Here is a 22360-nt window from a genome sequence, read left to right on the forward strand (position 1 = left end):
AGCTCGAATTAGCTGCTACTGAAGTTGTACGGGTGGGCCACATTTGCTTGGTCAGGAGGGCACAAGCCTAGATCTGGGTTAAAGTCAGCATTAAAAATTCATATGGGCAAAAGCAGCAGACAAATTATACTTGAGTGTTTCCAAATTCCGTGACCATTTATCTCCTTTTATAGTCTCAAAGTTTAGCTTGTTGTTTTCTTGAATCTTTAACTGCCTGCATTACATCTTTCAGCAGATCCAGACGATGACAAAATTACGGCTTTAACATTTCGATTCCTGTTTCTTGCCCTCTTTCCCTTCTGTTATGGCTTTCTGGGAAATGCAGTGAGTGATGCACCAGCCCTGGAAACCATGTGTCATGTGATGACACTCGACTCTGTCCACACACGGGAACTTTCCTGCTTTGTGCTGGAGAGTCTTTTCCTTGGGAGGGGTTTGAGTCCGAACAGGCGGCAGGCGGCCACGCGGTACTTCTTGGACATGATGTTGTAGAGGATGGGGTTGATGGCTGCACTAAGGTAGAAGAGGACAAAGGACACCAGGTTGCAGTACTGGCTGATCACTGCTATCTCCCAGGATCCAGCTTCAAAGGATTTGGAAAATAAATATCGTCCTACGTGAAAAGGCAACCAGCAGAGTATGAAAGCAAATACCACCACAACTAAAATAAAAACAGCAGAAGAAATTGTGTTAAGTGTGAGTATTAATAAACAGGTCATTAACATTCTCTTTTACAGTTTTATTCCTTTAGCAAATTAGTCACAAAGTGTGAAAATACATCCCCTAAGGTTTTAGTTGTGTGTCTCTCAATACATTCTCCGGGAGTATAAATTAGTGATACACATTGATCATATCTAAACAGGCTGCCTGAATATTGCCCAGCTCATCTGATGTAGCAAACTTCTGACCTGTAATACTTATGTTTGCATCAACAGAGAATTAAAGAATCTAAATGATGACAACAAAAAGCTTAACAGTCTATCATCCACAGTGTTTAACAAAAGCAAATGATATGTGATAGACTCAACACTATGGTTTATAATGAAGAATGTAATCACTGGGAAGCAAAATTTTTTAAGGCAAAGCAAAATTGTTTAAGGCAAAGGCCTCAAAATAAAACAACCCACCAGAATGTGGACTTGTAGAGCACATGTGCTAAGGTAAGAACAAGAGAGTGGTGCACCCCTCCAGTTTGTCCATTTTTTAGAACTTGAGTTACTCCTGAGAAGAGTAAAACTAAATACATAGTATATAACAGCATAATTATAGTTATACAGTGTATCTGTAATATAACACTACCACTGTGGTTGCATTTACATGTAAATATCATGTCTGTAGAGTGATAGGAACGTGTTTGTCTCTGAACAGTGGCCCATTTGAATTTTCATCCAAGAGAAAGGGAAACTTTTTCTGTTCATTTCCTGTGTGCCTTTGACCTTTATTATTTTTCATATTTCTTTGAGTGTATCTATTAATATACTAAAGAGATAAAAACCAGAAAACTCGGGCAAGGGTTTTTGACATTCTTAAGCAGTTTTTACAGTTAACCTGTTCATAGAGTTCACAGAATGATTTGGGTTGGAAGGGACCTTAAAAGATCATCTCATTCCAACCCCTTGCCATGGGCAGGGACACCTTCCACTAGACCAGGTACCTCCAAGCCCTGTCCAACCTGGTCTTGTGTTCTCATGTTTCCCTAGCTCACTTGAGGACTTCAATCCATGTAATGAATGTTACCGTGATGGTCGTTACAAAGAGTGTTTTAAGCACAGTCTATTACGAGTAGAATTTTAAGCACATGTTGTAGGCTTGCCATATGCCTAGTCAGGTTTTCACAGTTTGATTTTCATTCATGCAGAAAGAATCCCATGGATTTCAATAGGAATGGGATATGATAGCTCCTTTGCAAGCTGGGCTATACATTTAGGTGTTTAATTGCAGACCCACAAGCATAACCTTTCTCTACAGTTTAAAAGTGTTTATGCTAATCCCATTTACTTGATGTTCCATGACTTGCTAAAGGCTTAGAAAGTGCCTTCTAAATTTTAAGCAGAACATTAACACCAGTGAGATTAGACTGCAATGAGCATCTGCTGCTACTGAGCCCTCACTAACTTCTTTCTATCTTTCAAGCAGGCATCAGACTGTTATCATTCAGGGAATATTGGCTCTCTGTCAGAGGACAGTCTTGCCACTGCTTGCTGTTCTCAGACCTTGTAAAAGGAAAAAAAAAGGTGACTGAAATATTGCAATGCTTGTGGCAATACTTCAGGGTAGGAATAAACAGTTGTAATTATTTCAATATCTTTAAGGTTAAGTATATGGAAATATAAACACGGTAGTAGTATGTGTAATTTACTTATAGTAAGTGGAGATTCATAATCCTGAACCTCAGGAGTGTAAATGATTAATTACTTCCAAGGTCACGCTTAGCAGACTGAAGTAATTCTATTGATCATAAAATGTAGTTGAAAGGGCACAAAGAATGCTGTGGGTTCTATTATTCTTTCTGCTATTGCATAGTAATAAATTAGGATGTGAAGAAAAAATCAGTTAGGCTCCCGTTTGATAATTAAAGTCCTTAGGACTCACTGCCACTTCTTGTCTGGCTCATTAGCCCACCACTTCAGCCCCACTGAAACCAGCACAGCAGAGCTGCTGCCCATGAAACCTTCTTCCTGCAGAGCATCTCATCCCCCCTGAAATCCACGGGATGACTTGCACTGCGGAGGACTTTTGGCTTGAATAAAAGTACGCAGCAGCAGCAGGATTCTGCAGTTTTCAGAACAACTTTTTTGGTTTTGTTCATCAAACTCCCACCACATGCACTGACTTAGTATGTTAAAATTTGTGTTTCCATGTGCCAGCCAGAACTGTTGTTTAAAGCATTCAGCAATGTCAATATACAGAGTTAGGCATAACAGTGTCTGTTGTCTTGATCCTTTTTTTACAACTGTTTTTTTACAGTCAGTGAGATTTTACAGCACCACAGACCTCAAAGGAGACACAAGGCTCCGGGTTCAGCACATCCTGGTGTTTTGCTAATGTAAAAATTCAGATTAATTTTCTTAAGCTTATACAGCCATGGTAGGAAATAATCCCAATTTGCTAAAACCTTGATACTCTTTTCATATAAATCTTCAAGTGTACATCATGCCCTGCCTACTTAGTCTGCAGCTCGACTTCATGGTTTCAGAAGGGTTTAGTTCTGTTTAAAAATCAAATAAACTGTTCTTCTGTAAATAACATCGGTATCCACAACCTAAGAGCAAAAATTCTCAAAAATCTCCAGGGCATAAGCAAATTATAACTGTAGTATTTGTCCTTTTCAGGGATTGTTATTAATGTTTGTTTAACTGTTTGGGAGTCCCCAGCTCAAATCAGTTAGAAATAAATCTAAGGGAGGAGGAGAGTTACTCTACAGATTCCTGGAGTTCTATTCCTTTGCACGAAACATTTTTCATAAATGCTTTCCTTTGGAAGCAACTATAGTAAACTACCAGAGAGCTCTCAGTCTTTCTCTCTTTCACACACACACCAGCACACACACCCTTTGGAAAAACAGAGCAAGAAAACTCGTACCTAACATTTTCACAGTTTGCTTGTTGTTCTTGTCCCTGATGACGGTGTTTAGACCGATGTTCTTTCTCTTCCTCCTCCAGAGCTTCCTCCCAATGAGGCTGTACAGCACAGTCAGGCAGAACACGGGCAGGAAAAAGAAGATGCTGGAGATCCAGACCATGATGGTGAGGAGCCCCGAGCGGATGGCGTACTCGGTGGCTCGACACTCGTTGGTGCTCAGGGGGTTCGTGCCGTTCTCGTGCTCGACCCCCACCAGGATGAAGATGGGTCCGGCACTAATGAAGGAGACAGCCCAGAGGAAGAGGATGACCAGCTTGACCTTCCCCTTGGTGATGATGACTTTAGCTCGGAGGGGGAAGCAGATGGCGACGTACCGCTCCACGCTGAGCGCCGTGATGTTGAGGATGGTGGAGTAGGTGCAGCTCTCGCTGATGAACTGGAAGAGCTTGCAGAGGAGGTCCCCGAAGTTCCAGGGCCGGTACTGCCAGAGGCGGAAAAGATCCAGGGGCATGCAGAGGAAGATGAGCAGGTCGGAGAAGGCCATGCTGGACAGGTAGAAGTTGGTGGTGGTCCTCATGTCCCGGAACCGTGACACCACCAGCATGGTCATGAGGTTGCCGACGATCCCGATGACGAAGAGCAGGACGCAGGCGACGGTGATGCCGGTGAGCACGGGCACGGGGAACAGGTGCTGCGGGGCCTCGGCGCCCGTCCGGTTCTCCGCGCCGCGGCCGCCCGCGCTCCCCTCCGGCATCCTGCCGCCGGGGGATGCGCATCCCCGCCCGGCGCGGCGCGGTGCGGCCCCGCGCGGTCCCCGCGCCGCTGCGCGCCCGAGCAGGTGCGGGGCCGGGGGCGGGGAGGGACGGGCGGCCCCGCTCCGCCTCTCCCGGGCACTGTCGCTCCCCCCTGCCCGGGGCAGGCGGGCGCTCGCCGCGCGTCACACGAGACGTGGGGCGGCCCCGCGACCCCCGGGCGGCCGCTCCACCCGCGCCGGCACCGGCATTTAAACTTTCTTCCCGAGCCCCCGGCGCGGGAGGACTCACCCACCCCGGCGGGTCCGGCGCTCCCGGTCCGCCCCCGGTGCCTGCCCCGCCCGGACAGGTGCGGGTCCCGCCTGGTCCCGCCTGTCGGTGCTCTCGGAGAGGCGGGACCGTCCCTTGTCCGCCGTTCTCAGGGCTCTGTCCCCGCGCACATCCCCCCGCGCCGCTCAGCCGCGCATTTCCTCAGCCGCGCATCCCCTCACCGCACATCCCACCGGGACCGCGGCGATGGGTGCGACCGCTGCCTCCTCGCTCCGTATCTTTGCTCTGCCCTTGGGTCTTGGCAGGAGCCCGGCGAGGCTCCAGTTCAGTGAAGCTGCAGTAGTCACTTGCTTCCATATGATTTACCTGCAATTAAATTTCGATTCAGCGTGTGGCTGCTGCCCTTTGCAGACGCAGACATCAGAACCGTGTGTTTCCCCAGCTGCAGATTCAAAGGACAATGTTGTACCCAGAAGGAGGTAAAATGGAAGCATCACAAGGTGAGATCAGGGACAGTAAAGTGACCCCCTGTACATCTGTATAGGGTGTATCTCTCCCCTTTTCCAACCTGTCCCCACAAATTGTCAGGGAGTGTGTGCACTGTGGCACAATCAATTTTCACTTCCGTCTATCCACAGGGGCTGCATCCCTCAAACCCCATCTCTGAGGTGGCAACCAGTGCTCTGAATCCATGTTGGTATCTAGATTGACCACAGAATCACAGAATGGTTTGGGTTGGAAGAGACCTTAAATCTCATCTGGTTCCACCCCCTGCCATGGGCAGGGACACCTTCCACTAGACCAGGTTGCTCCAAGCCCCATCCAATTCAGCCAAGAAAGAGGTTTATGCCGTTTTTCCAAATGCACTCACACACATGTGTACACCTCCTCTAGCATTCCTACCTGCAGAGCTTTATTTAAGGGTAGACAGATCTCAAGCATGGTGTGACACAACACCGAGTTACTCTGCCTGTGCCTCTGAATGTGCCTGTTCTCTGTAATTTGCTTTCTGTAACCGTGCAAGCATTAGCCTTAGTGCCTTGTCCATAGCCTAATTTGGATGATATATTTTTGCAGTTTCACTGGAATCAGTCAGTATTCATCATTACTGCTCTTAAACTGTGAGACAGTTTTGCAGCAAGTTACTCAACAGTTGCTAAATTTTATGAGGGATGGCTACAGATTAATAGCAGTTGAAAAGGAGAAAGAGCCTAATGTACCTCTCACTTTGTCTATCCAGCTGCCTATATAGTTGTGTTATATGTTTCTGAAAAAAAATCGTGGGCTTTATGCCACCAACATACAGTTAGTTCATATTAGAATTGTGGCCCAAATCTAATTTACATGACATTGCATTATATTATGGAGATAATAAGTGCCTCTGTAGTTAGGATGCCAAATACTTTTTTTTTTTTTTTCTTTTCCCTGACCAGTGGTTTCAGCTGCAGGATGTTGATATTTGCCAGAGAAAATGGCCTGATGCTATAAATGTGACTTTTCTATATAGAGACAATCCTTCATTCTCATGAAATGCTTCCAGTTTTTGCTGAGCTGTATCTTGTCAAAAATGATCATTTCCTTTTTTGTTTTTTTAGGAAAATCATTTATTCCTTATCAAAATGATACTTGAACTATGATGTATGTGTCAAAATCAAGTTCAAAAGTGAGGTAGCACCAGGTTTGTGTACTCCAGACAACTTGAGCTTGTAATGCAATGATTTAACACTTAATTCCTGGTGTGTTGAGTGATGAGCCACTTGGATCAGACCTGGCAGTTGTGTTTTGAATCCAGCAACATTGATTTCCTTCTTTTAAGGGTATCATGAGTCAAGGGCTTCTCTGGTTGCTTTTCCTGCATGGGGACAGGACCAGAAAAAAAGTGTCATCTGAGAGAGAAGAAAAGCAGCTTTAGTTTTCTGATTCTTTCTGATTTCTTTGGCAATTGCAGGTCAAATTTTGATGAAATATAAAGAAGTCATCCCACGAACTTTGCATGATAATGGATTACTGCCTCTGCTTTGCATATGCTAAAGGACAGTGGTGCAGATAGTGGTGATAGAAGAGGTAAGAGCTGTGAGAGAAGATGGCTTTAGGCTCCCAAAAATTGTCTGCTAGCCCTCAGCTGCAGGAACATTAGTTTTACATAGCCAGCAAGATAAGAGTGAAGTCACTGGAATGAGAGAAATGGAGAGACAGAAGCAGAAGTTAAGTACTTTTTTATTCAGTTTTATCCACTAGCTGGATGCATGAACAAGCCAGATATTAAAAAAATAATTTAAAAAAACATATTATACTGGACATTTACCTTTCATGGAACCTTAAAACATTGGTGTTTCTCTTCAGTAGCTTCAAAGCTGTATTGAGTACTGGAGATGAGGTAGAAGGGAGTTTCTATTATGGAGTTTGAGGTCTCTCTCCTATGTTCCATTCTTTCCATTATCTCCCCATCCAATGAAAGTTCTAATTCTTGTTTATATCATTGTTTGTTGTCATGGAAATGTCCAAAAGCTTTGAATATAGAATGATTATGCGTTTATTGTGGAGAGAAGAAGAAACTGGAAAACAGACTCCAAGGTAGAGATTCATTTTAAAATGATGCACCTTCAACAACTCCAGAGAAGAGCAAATGTAGGTTTTTTTATTATATCCAAGGACAAAGGGTGTTTTGCCTGCTATTATAAATGTGGTTTAGAACAGAAGGTAGCACCTGGTGTATGCTTTCAAAGGTTACGGTTTAGCAACCATCATCCGTGAGGAGCACTGATGAAATAGTGGTAATCCAGCTTAATACTGTAAAACCCAGAATGGGTTCAAATTACTTTACAGTTGTTTATATGGCAGTATATATCTGCAAGCAGACTTCAAAACAGTGCTGGTTTATTATCAGCAAAGCTGTGCTCTGAGGTCACTAATTCAGAGGCAGCTGTTTTAGTCTCAGCTTTTTGCCATGCTTCAGCTCAGTGTCACCACGTCACACCCTGGGCATTCCTGTCCCTCTTTGTTAGACTCATTCACCAACTGGAGAGAGAACAGTGTCCCTTGGTGTGGTGGTTCCAACTCACCTGCCATGGGCAGGGACACCTTCCACTATCCCAGGTTGCTCCAAGCCCTGTCCAACCTGGCCTTGGACACTTCCAGGGATGGGGCAACACAGCTTCTCTGGGCAACCTGTGCCAGGGCCTCACCACCCTCACAGGGGAGAATTGCTTCCCAATCTCTAGCCTAACCCTGCCCTCTGTCAGCGTGAAGCCATTCCCCACTGTCCTATCACTACAAGCCTTTGTCCAAAGTCCCCCTTCAGCTTTCTTGTAGCCCACCATAGGCCCTGGAATATGCTTTCAGGTCTCCCTGAGCCTTTCCTTCTCCAGCCTGAACAAATATCTTCTCCTGTAGTTTGGTATGGGTAAAGATCAGGTATTTCCCTACTAAATAAGAATTCCCAGTGCTTAAATAATTGCTAAAGCCCGGAAACATGAGAAGAACCTAAAGGGAAGTGCTCAAAATTTTGTATGCTCTGGTCACAAGATCATTTTCAGGGATTTCTTCAGCACACTGCTTCCAGATGTTGTTCACTAACTGAGGTCTGGAAGCCAATTAGATGGGATTACACAACATGGCATTGCTCAATGGTTTGCAATTTTGTCCTTTGCATTGGAACTGTTTGTGGCATTTAATGGACTATGTCTGATACCAATCATGTCAGGGAAATTATTTGTAATAGGGTTGTCGTGGAAGCCATAGGATAACAAACACCAACAATCACCACAAGACTAAATAACTATTTAGTAAAAACATTTTATATAAAAAGCATATAGAAAAATTTACAATATTCACACATTAATGGAACCCACATCCACAAATAAAAATTTGCTACATTTGCTATTCAACATAAAATGAGATGAAAGGTATGACTCAGGATATGATAGAAACAGAACTTACTCTGTTTTTCCAATCTTCTTCAAGCGTGTCCCGTCTTATGTTCCCTGATAATGACCCATCAAGATAATATCTGTCAAGCATGCTTTTGGATTATTCAGAAATAATTATCTGTATTTCCTGTTGTGTTATGCTCTGCATGCAGAGACCATGAACATGTACATTTAGGTAACAAAAAAAGGTAAAGCCAGGGAGCATTCCCCCAGTGACAACTGGCATAGTGTTAATTGAGAGTTAAGGACAGTACATGGAGCAAGAAAATGTTTGTAATAGTTTGTCTTAGCATCAGCTGCAGGTTTGTGGAGTCCTCCATGGATTCCTTCCAGTCCCTTTTAGCAGCCACGACTCCACATTACAAATTGGTTCTTAGCCATGGGTAGGGTTTCTGACTCTAAGCTGTCACCAGCACTTTTTCACAGTGCAAATAAATTTTCATTCAAATAAGTTCTTAAAAAAGCATTTCTTTTAAAAAAAAATAAAAAATTATTAATATAGTAAATTTCTAAAAAAAAACACCTCAAACCTGACAACGTGGGCCAGTCCGGTGCTGAGATTGGAAGGCTCTGTCCATTTGCAAGGAGAACCTACAAAAGTCATTTCTCCAAGACAGCAGACATACAGCTACGCAGGGAATGGCTCTGTTCTCCCAGCCTTTTCTGGCAAGCAGAAAATTCCTGAATTAAATACTGAAATCAGAAAGAAAACTGAAAAACATATTCCCTGTTCTCTGTCAAAAGAGATGATTTCAGAAGGAGGCAAACCAAAGTGTTTCAGTAAATGGTGAAGAATTTCACATATTTGATTACCACTGAAAACAGTGTGTGAGACACTGTTAAATCAGCAGGCAAAAGTTACAACTCTTTATTTCAGGCTTACAGCGGTGTGTTCCTTTGCCCTAACCTGTCTAAAGGAGGGTATTCCTGAAATTCTCTCTCTTGCTGCTCCAACACAGGTATTAAAGTCAACCAACATACCTTCTTTCCTGAATGGCAAAATAAATGCAGGGGCTCGTGCCTATTAATTTCCTCTTGTTGACTGAGTAGTAAGATGAACGAGCATCTTTACTCGTGAGGCCCATGTGCAGGGGCTGCTCGGGGATTTAATTACCAGAAAGTGCAGGTGAATGTGAGGGTTCCCACGGCAACCTTGGTGCATTCAAAACAGACAACCAGACTGTCTACTGGCATCACTCTGTTGATGTAAAGTAGCATTTGCAGAACTGTCTTCCTTGTCCTCCAATTTTATTTTTTTTTTCACTTTTACCTTCTCTTCCCCCCTTTTTTCTCTGAATCTGGGCAAAATGTGTTCATGGTGCAAATCGCTGTCGCTCCACTGACAATGCTGCAGATATGCTGATTACTCTAGTTATGCTGTGAATCCAGCCCATAGAACTTGAACTTTAAAATCTTAATATAAAATAGTTCTTTTTGAAGAGTTAAAAAATATAGAGGCCATTTTTTAAAAAAATTATTTAACAAAACTATGAAATAATTTCACCCATTCCAAAAAAAAAAAAATCCAATCAAAGCATAACAGCATTACCTAAAAAAGCAGCATTTGTTTAAGTATGGATAGTTGTGCCTGTTTTCCTAAAAATGTTAGTCATTGGGGTGTGTTATTCTGCATTACATCCTACCAAATAAGGCTAGTACAAATAAACATGGAAGAACCACGTCATCCTTAATTTGTGGCAAATTTCTCATAGAATTCAGTATTTACAAAAAAACACTTTTTTTTCTGGATCAAGTACTTGCTGTTAACAAGTGTAACAGCAACTATATTACTGAACTTACTGGAAGCCTGGTGAAATGTTTGCAGCACAGTAATTAAGTAAATAGGCACTGTTATAATACATTGATCAAAACACAGATTGATTTCAAAAGCTCTTCTGTGCCATTTCAGCAGCTGTTTTTATGTACAATATCGCAAATAAGACAAGACTAATGTGTTTACTCAAGAAACGATCCTAAAAAAACCACTTAAGCAAATACTTAATTTCAGGCATGTGGGTACCCTTAGTCAGGCTGTTCATGCGCTTAAAATTAATTAGGAGCTCAAGTGTTTCATAAGATGAGATGAAGACGTGCAGCTTGATTTCCTGATGGTCTTTTAACTTCTGTAAAACTCGTGTTCAAACAAAAACTTGCAGAGAAATTCCATGGGCACTTGGGAAGCAGTAGGTACAAAGGCTCCTTAAAGGAGCCGAGATATTCAAGACAGGGTCCCAATGGAGACCACAAGTAAAATTTGATATCCTGTCTCAGCCTTGAGTAAGCGGACCAGGAACATCCGCCACCCCACCTGCCGCAGCTGAGCTGGTGTGGAGCATCTCTGCTGGTGGTGGGCGCTTACCTGCCTGCGGCTGTGGCCAAAGGTATCATCTGTGGGGTGTGAAACCCTCTCACATCCCCAGCCTGGTGGGGCAGTGGTGCCTGTGCCTGTACAAATCAGTGCCACCCACAGCCAGCTGCTGCTGCTCTTCCCGACTGGTGGGGGAGAACTCGGCACACTTGGACCTCGCGATGAGTGAGCTGAGAAAGGGGAGTCTGCTACTGCTGGTATCGATACAGTTTTTGCTTATTATCCCCTATTTTACAGGAATTTTAAGCTGGTCCTGAATAGGGAAATTGGGTCCTTTGGAAGCATGATTTTTGTCTTTTAGGCGATCATGAAGGCTCCAAAAAAACTTGCTTCTTTCTCCATATCAACTAAGTCGCTGTTACTGACAGAGACAAAAATCCTGTCCTGTCTTTTCAGCTCAAACACACCACCTTGGTAGGTGGAATAAAGTCCATATTCTGCCTTTTTAGACCAGCAGCTTGTTCTTGCACTTTTCATGAGCAAAATGGGCTCAGGGTAATTCGTCAGTCTGTAAATGTACTGGACAAGCTGTTTGGGGTTCCTGACTTGTCCCAACAAATCTGAATCCTCGTTCTCATCTTCACGGAAGCGAAAGTAAATTTGTGAGTAGATGTAATAAAAGCCCGTCTGGGGTATCACTAACTCGCCATTTCTCAGCTCCACATTGTAAAGGAAAGAGTGGGTCTTCCTTGATGATTCCCAGTTTATTTTATGTCCGAACCCTTTTCTGGGCAAGAAATCTACTTGGGGAAAAAGAAAAAAGAGAGAAATGTTAACTTAAAAACTAGACAGTGAAGTCAGGTGTCTGCTGGATAATAACAAAGTAAGGAAACCTGCTCTTCACAGTGGTTCATTACATCCATTCTCACAACAAACTGACAGTCCACAAGTGAGCTCTGAGATTTATGTAAGAATTAACATGAACTGTCTTTTCTTTTTTTTTAATTTTTGTGTCCCCAAATAAGAGAAAAAATGATATTGTTACTTAGAAACAAAGTTAAAACAGCCATTAGTGTCTGATACCCTCTGAAGCTGCAGAAACCCTACCAAGTCCTTCATTAACATGTCCTGAATGTCATCTCTCCTGTCTGTTGCATTTCTAATAGGTCTGTCACCATAGCAGCTGAGACTCCAGCTAACAGAAGGAAGTGGAAAGAAAGAGAAAAACTTAATATTAGAAAGAAGGAGAATTAATTTTTTTCCCCTAATGAAGGTTCCAAAAGAAAAATTAGGAAGGCACCCAGAGGAAACGGGCTTTCTCCCTGTTGGTGGAGAATCAGCAGAAAAAAACAATGTCTGGGACAAGATGACTTTTTCATGATTTGTTTCCTACACTTAACTCAATACAAGCATTAAAAAGTGTAGGTAAGCATGAGGCTAGCAACGGGAGAGTAATGTCTGTGCTCTTTCAGGTGTTTTAGAAGTTTTTCCTTACAGCGTGTGAACAGGGAACTCCTCCTGTTGTTGCTGCCCGTCAGATGCGCCGCGGCCCCGTGGATGGGCCCACGTGGCTGCTGCCTGTCGGTGTGTGACAGTGCCAGACTTCTTTCAGCTAACAGAAGACAAGAAACCCCACATCAAAAGCAAGAACATTAGAAGCACATCTGTCCCATCTGACTTGATTTTAAGGAATAGGTACATCATTTTATTAACTAACTAAATCACAGACTGAATGCTATATATTGGCTAATAAGGCTCAAATTCCTCTTTTGCTCTTGCTCTCCTTGAAATGTCTTTATATGCCTCTTTGTTCTTCTTTTTCTCCTTCTCCCACCTTCAAATTATCGAGACAAAATAACACATAGTACTGTATTTTTTGGTTAATTATTCCTACCTTTCACTCTGAACTTCCACTTGTATGTTTTAATTCTTTTGCCCAGCATCTTTAGAGCTGCATGAACTTCAGCAGAGCTATTCCTTAACTGACCTCTGCATCCAGCTGCTCTATGCTGCTTGTTCCAGGAGCTGGGATACTGGGAAGACTATTTAAATGTCCCCACAACTCCATGGGACTGAGGCCTAGAAGCTGAGTCCTTTGTATCCACCTTGCTCTAACCACTTGACCATATTTTTGGCTCCTGAAAATTTACCTTCTAGTAATAAGGAATCATTTTTTGGTGACTTGATGCCAGTACAAGATTTTAGTCACTTTCTGTACTTAAAAATATTTTGAGTTGCTACACATCAGGTACCACTAGCAGCTTCTTTTTGTCACAGATAATAAAATTATTATACCGTTGATTGCAGATATGTTTTCCTCGTAGCTTTTCGACATAATCTGCCAAAACACACACAAAAAAGAAATTAGTTTATCAGCTGAAGGTGACAGGTGTAGGATAAAGACGCTCCTCTTATAAGCTCATGAATAAAGTGTATTCTCGATTTGATCAACAAGCAAACTAAGCAAAGCCTATTAATTTCTTGTAATAAAGTATTTCTACATTTACATCTTTTATATAATGAGATAAATGGGAAAACATTCACAAGAGAGCTCAGTCTGTTGGAAAATTTGACCTCATACTTCTCTCAAATGAGAAATACTGTACGAGCACCAACTTCCATTTGCAGAACACTTGGCAGCGTGCACTTTTGTGGGGTCTTAGCTCTGAGAAAATAAATTCATTTTTAAAGCTGTACCCATCTATCTAAGCTGTTAGCTATCTTACTTTGTGCATTCCCCTCCTTTATAACTGTTTGCTGACTGCTGAAACAAACCAGTTTGGTTACAAATGGTGGTGGAGCAGCAGCAAATGTGGTGATGGTTGGAGATGATTTACCTAGGTGACTAACACAGGCCCTCTATTGCCACTTACTGATGGGTTCTGCCCTCCCTGATTTTATTTATCTAACTATCCTATTATTATTACTATTATCATAATTATAACTGTAGTAATTTATTATCTCTGGCATCCAGGCTACCTTTTTTATTAAGCAATCAGGGAGCTAGTAGGTATAACAGATGTGTAAATGTCCACCAAATAAAACATTTTCTCTATGAAGAAGTTCAGGGTCTTCAGTGGCAGAACTTTCACCATAGGAGCCAAGAGCTCTGAACACAAATAGAGGATCTGTTTTGGGCTGCAAGATTTGCCAGGTAAGTTTCAGCCAGAAGTGAAATTTTATGGATGAGCTTTATGTGCTGGAGATGGGATTTTGAAAACCATTCCAGAAGATTTTAGCCTTTCTGATTTTTACAGCCAGAATGATTTTCTTCTCTGTAGCCAAAACTTCTACGTGTTGTGTGCAAGTCATGCAGGAGATGCTCTCTGAATGCTGCACTAGGAAAGTGCTGTGCCTGATGCTGTTGTGCTCACTTGCTCCTTCCCACTACATTACACAGCTCATGACTAGACCATTCCTCGGGCACCTTCGTACCTCCCCGTGTTACATTTAATCTCATTTTCTCATCTCAATCTCCCTGTGTTTCCGAAAGGGCAGTGACAGCTCTGCTAGCACCATGATCTGTATGGTCAGGTTGAAAGCAAGCTCTAGTCAAAGACTTCCACCCTAATGTATTTCAGACAAGCCCATCTATCACTGAAATCTGCTTAGTAAAAGCTGACTGTCTTTCCTTTATTATTTATTGAATGTAGTGAAACCACTGTTATGGAGGGTTTTTTGTCTTCAGTGCAAGTGCTTTGCAGCTGAAGCTGTGGTCTGACTATTGCTTTGCAATAAAACAATCTGAGAGCCTCCTTTATTCTGCTATTAGGATTCTTTCAACTGTAATATCATCAAGCACAGTGTTCCCAAATACCTTTTTAATTAACTTTCCCAGGTGCCACTTTACTTGCCAGCAGGGATCAGCTTCTCTGTCTTCGCTTTCGATTTCATCCAAGTTTTGGATGGAATTTCCGATTTCCTCCCCGGTGAGACAAGCGATGCCACTCTTGGAGTACGTGTCCTGGAGCTGCAGCAGAAGGGAAAGCCAGGATTTTTCACCCATGATGTGTCTGCAGATGTTCAGCTATGGTATGTCACTATATTCACTATGCTTAGGAACACATTTCCCTTTCTTTAAAGCATTTCCAAGTATGGTGCAAGTAGAATGATATAAACAACATGAGTAATTCATCCTGATTTGACATATTTAATTATGATGGCATACCTAATATGCAAAAATATACTTATGTTATCTCCATGGGCATAAATTTGATATCCAGTGCTCAATCAAACAGGCTTTTTGAAAATTCAATACCCAAATCCCTAATGTCGTGAACTCTTTAGTTGCTCTAGTTCTGTATTAAAAACATTTTTTTTGCACAAGGGATTTTTTTCCTGCAAATTATTGAGGATGAAATCAAATACTAGACCTTAAAGGTATTTTCAGTGCTGTCTTTTCAGCCAATGCCATTTATAATCCAGACTTTGCTATTATATATCCATACCAAATCCTCCCCATATCCAGCCTGGGGTCTCTCCATAACTGCACTTGTTCTAATAGTCCAGGACAAAGTCCAGACAACTGAAATGACATTTGAGTCCAAATATAATTATAATGCTGGACGCTCATGACACGGACCCATGTTTATATTGTCTAGTCATAGAGAAAACACATTTATTTTCTGATAAAGAGAAATGAGTTTTTAACAGATTGGCAAAACTCTGCTTGGCTCCAAGGGGATCTGACTGGGAGAGCTGATATCCTAGTGGAAAGCTCTTCCCAAGCTCCCTGCGGATGCGACACACAGGACTCCAGCTGGCGCTGTTGGTTAATGTGGGAACACAGAACCTGTGCTGGCTCCAGCATCCAGCCCCTGTTTCCCTGGAACGGGGCTCCTGCTGCATCAGCTACAGACTGGTCAGGCTTGTTGAGCCAGCAAAGCACTACAGGGACTTTGGGAGAAACAGCAGCAAACATGCAGAGCGTTCAGCTGGAATTCTGGTCTGCTGGTAGCATTTAAATTTCACTTTTGTTGTGTTAAAGAACCAAGCCTTGTTTGGTTTGCTAAACAGATACATTTATTCTACAAGTTTCAGTTGTCCTTGAGACAGGGGTGTTGAAAGAAACAAACAGATCTGAGTCACCTCCTCCTTCATACTCCGTGCTTTTCCTGTCTGTTAGAAAACAAGGCATTTAGGAAGAGATTTTCCAGCTCCAGGAGGAGGAAGAGGAGAATTCACCTCCTTAAAGTCCCATTTTCAGTTTGCAGCAGCAGACTCCACCGAGCTTCAGCCTCTACTTGTATTTTGTAGGCAGCAGAACGAAAAGGGGCCACCACTATGAGTGTTTGTGAAGGTTTCTGTGTCTTTGCCAAGGAGTATGGACATTCTTAAATCAGGTTTCAAGATCTCAAAAACATTAATTTTATGTGCTCATTAAGACAAAGCTGCACTTAAAACTAAGGGCTCTGACAGATTTACCTACACAAGCTTCTATAACAGAGTAGTTTGATGAGTTTTTTAAAAAAAGCAAAACATAAGCAGTTGTGAAGTTACTGTTTATTCTCCTGGCAGATCTGTTACAGCCCAGCTCTCAGCTTTGCCCTCCCATCTGGAAGCAAACAGTCCTGTGCTTCTGCCTCTTCCTTACCTGCTCACTTTTCCCCAAAACAACTTTACTATCCTGGCACTGGAACAGTATTTTGCATGCAGTTTGAAATGCATGCAAAATGCATGAAACAGTATTTTGCGTGCAGTTTGGAATGCAACCTTGCAGCAGCACATTTTTATTTCTGTTGTAAGACTTACTCAAATGAGATTTAACCATAGTACTGAAGCCTGTGAGAAAAGTCCTGCAGGAATCTTGTAAAGCCTCTCCTATGCTAGGAGTGGTTAGTAGACTGTTTTCAAAATAGAAGGAAGCCTGAGGATATTGTCCTCGCAGCCCTATATCCTGAAGCATAGTGAACTTCATTGTCTCAGCACTTCCTCCTAAAGCAAAACTCTTAAACAAATGGTCATACTCCTAGTCCTACTCAGGTCACTACAGCTGTAGAGGAAAAACCCTCCTAGTTATTCAGCATGCTTTTTGCAAAGCTAGAAATGTCTGCAGTCTGTGCAGCCACAGTAATTTGGTGAAGGTGTAGCAATACAGGTATTGTGAATAGCAAAGGGAAGGAAAATGGGCAGACCAAAATCACAGCTTATCTTTTGAGATTTATTCCACGTGCACCATGTGGATGTGGGGTAGCAGACTGTGCTTACAGATAAGCTTTTTCCTTGTTTATTGTGCACCAAATGGCACATACAGGAATGTGTGCTTAAGGCACCCCCTCCAGAGCCAGCAACCTTAGCTTTTAGTCCAGCAGAACTTTAGTGTGGACAGATTTAGCCCTTCACCCCAAATGCAGGCTTGTTATTCTTCAGAAGCACTGAGTTGTATTTTGGGCAAGTACCACAACATGTGGTTGTGTCTCAGGTGTACATGTTTGAATAAAAGGAGAGGAAAGATAAGTGTGGTTACTAATTACTTAGATTGGCAAGCTTGTGAGCAAAGGACTCTGAACTGTATGCATGAAGGAATGAGGATACCTTTATATATTTTTCTTCGTTAGCAGCATTATGTAGCCTGATTTCATAAAGTCAACACATTTCTGTGACTCCCCCATTTGACCAAATATGGGACAGTCACAGCAGTGAAATCTGTTTTATACATTTCCAAAGTACGAACACTGACTCATATGTACAATACTGCAAACCCTTTGCCTCACAGAGAACTCTGACATCTCAAAAGACTCTGCCTATTAAATCTGATGTGGAACAAATGCACGCATACCATATGTTATTAATAATCATGTAATTATGCATTATTGAATGCACAGTAACTTACATTTCTGCAATACTTTCTGAAGTTGTATATGTATAGAACACTTACCTGCAGTTACTTTTACTTTTGTGCCAGGAAGAGCAACATACTGATAGAACTTACAGCAGGGCAGTAAATTTTGGGTAAGACACTCATGGAAATCCTGAGTACTAGTGGGTCCATGGAAAGAAGGGCCACACGTATAAAGGCTCCTGGGACTATCAACTAAATGTAACTTTCTTGGAGTGTACATGGCAAGAAGAATTAAGCAGCCAGGAGAAGAAAGAGCTAAGCAGCAGGGAAAGGAAAGAGTTAAGCAGCAGCTAGCAGGCCTGAAGGGTGGCTGCAAGGAGACCAAAACATCTAGACTATACAATTGCTATTTTACAAGTTATTCTGGGGAATTCAGCGGTGTTCGCTGTCTGCTGCAGTTCCTTTGGCATTAGTCACTGCCTTAGAACTATGTATTGTCCTACAGGATACGTCTAAAAGGCACCTCAGCTTTCCTCAGTCCTTTGCCCCCGTGTCTGTCCGACTGTCCAGCCCTCCCAGCGCTCTTGGCGCTCCTGCAGCGCCGGCGGGCAGCGCAAAGCGATGAGACGGCGAATTTGCGCGCTAATGAAAAACACATTTGCCTCTTCGCTGAAAAAATGCATAACTTTGTTGTTCGTTGTTTTTTTTTTTTAAGGCAAGAAAACTTTGCAGCCGTTGTTGCTTTGAACTCCCTTCCCCGCGCACACCCACGGCGGGCCCAGACAAAGGAACAGGCGCGGGGAGCGGAGCTCTTTATCTGCGGGGAGCGGGGTGGGCGATAAACCTCGGCCCAGGGACGGCTCAGTCTCGGCCCAGGGGGGGCTCAGGCCACGGGGGGCTCAGCCCCCGGCCGCGGATGCCGCTCGCATCGCCCACCGCCCACACGAGCCCGCGGCCCCCCGGGGGTCGGTCCGTCCTGCGGGGACAGAAGGGGGAGCGCGGGGTCCCCCCCGCCGCCGGCCCCCCGCACCGACCTGTTTGAGCTCGCTGGTGAAGTAGAGGAAGGTGACGGCCACGCAGACGGACTGCAGGAGCACGGCGGCCACCACCACGGCCCCGCAGGTCTGCGCGGGGCTGGGCCCGCCCGGCGCCAGCATCGCGGGGCTCGCTCGGGATGGGGGAGCGGGGCCGGGCCGGGATGGGGGCTCGGGGCTCACGGTGCTGTCCCGGGATGGAGTGCAGCCCCCGGCAGTGCGCGGCGCTCATCCCGCCCCGCCGGGGGATGGATGGGGCGGAGCGGGGCGGGCGGGACCCTCCCTCCCATCCCCGGCTTCCCTCCGCCCCGCCGGGACGGGCGGGTGCGGGTGTTTCTCCGTCGTACCGAAGTGCGGGGTCGTTGCTAAGACGGGGGGGGGGGTCATTACAGAGCCGTCACGCTGCAGAGCATTTCTGAGCGCTCACCACCAGGGAATGATGGAAACTGGATTTTTTTTTTTTTTTGAGACATTAAGGCTCTTGGTTAAGAGCACAAAGAGGCCCAGAGTTTCCCCACTCCAAGTTGTGTTATGGGATCATAGAATCACAGATTGGTTTGAGTTGGAAGGGACCTTAAAGGTCATCTCGTTCCAACCCTCCGTGCCATGGGCAGGGACCCCTTCTGCTATCCCAGGTTGCTCCAAGCCCCATCCAACCTGGCCTTGAACACTTCCAGAGATGGGGCAGCCACAGCTTTGCTGGGCAACCTGTGCCAGGGCTGCATCACCCTAATTGTAAAAAACTTCTCCTCATTGTAAATAACTTCTTTCTTATATCTAACTGTAATCCTTCAGTTTAAAATCATTATCCCTTGCCCTATGGCAACCGGCCCTGCTAAAAAGTCTGTCCCCATATTTGTTATAAACCCCCCTCAAGTTCTGAAAGGCTACATTCAGGTCTCCCCCAGCGAACAACTCCACTTCTCTCAGCCTTTCTCCATAGAAGAGGTGCTCCAGCCCTTTGAGCATCTTCTGGACTTGCTCCAACAGGTCCTTGTCCTTTGTGTGTTGTCCTTATCCATGTCATATCCTCTGCAGCTTCTCCTGTAGAGCTGGTACATCACAGAAAGGTGCCTGGGAGCTGATAACCTGTACCTGTGAGCCAATAACCTGTACCTGTGCCATGAGCTCCAGCCCGTCGCTTCTGCTCCCCAGTCATGACATGCCTGATGTCACGGTACATGGATGCCAGGTACATTTTGTCTTTCTTTATCTGAAGGCACTTTGGGGTTTGGTTGGTTTTTCAAACCTCTAAGACTTCTTCTTAGAAGCTTTTCTCCAAACTGTTATACCCAGATAGCAGTTTTGCAAAGGCAGGTCCATGCTTTTGAGTGTGTCCTCTGACTTTCAATGAGGTTTTGACACTTTTGCCTCACACAGACTTGATTATAAGCAACTCTATCTGCTGATGCTTTTAAATCAGCACAGGTAGCACCAGTATGGTCTGCTGACAGTGCAGCCATGGAAAACTGGGATCCAAGTGCAGAGGTTTGAGTTAGTTCACTTTCAGGCTGTTGCTGCAGGACAGGATGAAATCTTAACTCCTGCTCAACAGCCAAACCCAAGTGCCAGGATGCAGGTGGGAGTTGTCAGTATAATTACAGGGAAAAATTAAAATCAAGATCTCTTCATCTCTCCTGACTATTGAGATCATCTTTAGAAGGCGTAACTGCATTCTAGTCAGCCATTTACAGGAAAATTAATAGTTTTTTCTTCCATCATAGTGTAACAAAATAATCCCCGAATCCCTGTTCAACGTGGCAGCAGGCAGTTTATTTGTCTGACTCTTTGAGGCAGTTGATCTCTGTGCCAAAACAGTTCAGATTGTGTGATTCCAATGCATATGTCAGACAGAGAAGATTAACGTTTTCTCAAAAGTGAGCTCATGATCCTCTCCTATGACTTCTCAGCAAAGTCAGCATGACATTTTGGGCTCCTTCTGCTTCACAGTATCACGGCCCCTTTCTGAGCAGGGCTTGTGGGACTCTGTTCACTCTTATTTAATGCAAAGTAGGTCTCTGCATCAGCTCCAGAACAGGCGTCTCTTACAGATTTTTAGCACATGCACAAACAGAATCTTACCAAAAAACCCCCAAAAGCAAAAAAAACCCCAAAAGACCAACACCCTGCCTCTTACTTTGTTTATCATGATTCATAAATTTCTAAGAAAGAAATTTCATCTGATGGAGCCATGCAAAGAGTTAATTAAAAGGCAGCAAACTAACTTGACTGATGACTCCCACTGCTGAAGCCAGTTTGTGCAGATATTCCTTCTAGATGTTTAGGGAAGTCCTACCTTATTTGAAGGAGAATAGAAACAAAAGTGAAAGGGAGCCAGGGCACTACAGAGCACTCTTGTTGCTCACAGTTAGGGGTTGGTCTTTATTCTGTGTTTTTCCAACCTTTTAGTGGATTTACCCCCACCCTGCAATTTGTAACAGAACTATTTTGTGGGTAAGTGTACCAATTCATGAATGGTTTTTTCAAGAGCCATGTACTCTGCTTGTAGTTCCCTACCAGGCATGGTCTGTGTCCCCCCAACCTATCATTTTAAATCCTCCACGGATGTTTCTCATGGCTCTGATTTAATACTTGGTTAGTTAGTGCCAGCGTGATTTGAAAAGAACAGTGGGAAAAACACACTTCACTATCTTTCTGAAGTTTTAGGATCTGAAAATTTCATTGCCCAATGATAAAATATTTATGGGTTTTCATACTGACACAGACTCTGAGAGTGAATATCCAAACATTTCCCCCATCAAATGCACTTGAAACTCTCTGCTACTTTCAATGCTCACTTTTCCACAATCAATTTTTGTCTCTGACAAGTATAAACTTATACTGAAAATAATATGTCTTAAAGTTTCAAGAGTTTAAAATTAGTGCTGTGATGAAATTTTACTGCAGTAAAGCTGGGATTATGACACCAGTGGGAAGGAATGGTGTTAGTGCATGTTTAAACAGAACCAAGTCCTGGATGTTTGTGTAGTGCTAGACCCAGGCAGCTCCCCACCAAAACCTCTGATTCTTACTGTCTCCTTCATCCTATTATAGCTTACTCAGTGAACCATTTAATTAGAGATAAACCTTAATCTGTCCTGTGGATTTAGGATGTGTCACTTGGCATGACAAGGAAATGCCTGGCAGGGGACCTGCCACACTTGTCCCCCAGCAGTGTGACTAGTTAGGAATCTGTAATGGCTCTGAAAATGTGTAAGAATGAAGGGAAGAGTGTCTTGTTAAGGTTTTTAGTTCTAATTCCTTACCTATTGCAGTGATGTGGGGGATGAAGATGATTTCAGAGGAGGACAGGGGTTGACATGTGTTTTTTATGTCCTTCTCCTGTTAACTCACGTGGCTGTTGTTACCACTGCCATCACTCCCTGCCAGCACTGGCACTGCAGGGCTGGGCTTGTTTTCCATGTCAGAGAAAGGTGAGCTGACTTTCTGGTAAGCAGCAGTTCTCAAGATAGATTTCTCTGCTGAGTAGCAAAGGTCATGTTTTTCATCACAGGTATCATGGCATGTAATTGCAGAGGTGTAGTTGGGCAGAGGGCATGTAGCTGTTCCAGAGAGGAGAGCAGCCCTGTGGCTGTGCTTTCCAGGTGTAGTTTTCCACCCCCTCAGAGCACAGCTCTGACTGAGCTTTTTGTCGCCAAAGATGCTACGATCACTTAAATCTTCCTTCACAGTCTAACACCTGT

At 43.7% G+C, this 22360-nt stretch overlaps 2 protein-coding genes across 4 annotated transcripts; both read right to left on the reverse strand.

The window, feature by feature from the left end:
• Positions 1–248: 248 nt before the first annotated feature.
• On the reverse strand, positions 249–4386 carry GHSR (growth hormone secretagogue receptor). 2 transcript variants are annotated; one of them, XM_032698050.1, is made up of 2 exons: positions 3583–4386; positions 249–613 (listed from the first exon to the last, which is right to left on the reverse strand). In XM_032698050.1, exons 1-2 carry the CDS (start codon positions 4334–4336, stop codon positions 357–359), a joined length of 1011 nt encoding a protein of 336 aa, XP_032553941.1. In that variant the 5' UTR covers positions 4337–4386; the 3' UTR covers positions 249–356. The 2 variants fall into 2 exon arrangements, with proteins under 2 accessions (XP_032553941.1, XP_032553940.1); XM_032698049.1 differs by having other exon boundaries at positions 249–661.
• A 3997-nt stretch (positions 4387–8383) lies between these two features.
• On the reverse strand, positions 8384–18896 carry TNFSF10 (TNF superfamily member 10). 2 transcript variants are annotated; one of them, XM_032698052.1, is made up of 5 exons: positions 18657–18896; positions 14659–14811; positions 13137–13179; positions 12337–12453; positions 8384–11644 (listed from the first exon to the last, which is right to left on the reverse strand). In XM_032698052.1, the coding sequence occupies exons 1-5, from the start codon at positions 18777–18779 to the stop codon at positions 11199–11201; spliced, it is 882 nt and encodes a 293-aa protein (XP_032553943.1). In that variant the 5' UTR covers positions 18780–18896; the 3' UTR covers positions 8384–11198. The 2 variants fall into 2 exon arrangements, with proteins under 2 accessions (XP_032553943.1, XP_032553944.1); XM_032698053.1 differs by having other exon boundaries at positions 8384–11641; positions 18657–18818.
• Between the last annotated feature and the right edge of the window lie 3464 nt (positions 18897–22360).

Source organism: Chiroxiphia lanceolata, chromosome 10 (genome assembly GCF_009829145.1).
Source record: "Chiroxiphia lanceolata isolate bChiLan1 chromosome 10, bChiLan1.pri, whole genome shotgun sequence".
Lineage (NCBI taxonomy): Eukaryota > Metazoa > Chordata > Aves > Passeriformes > Pipridae > Chiroxiphia > Chiroxiphia lanceolata.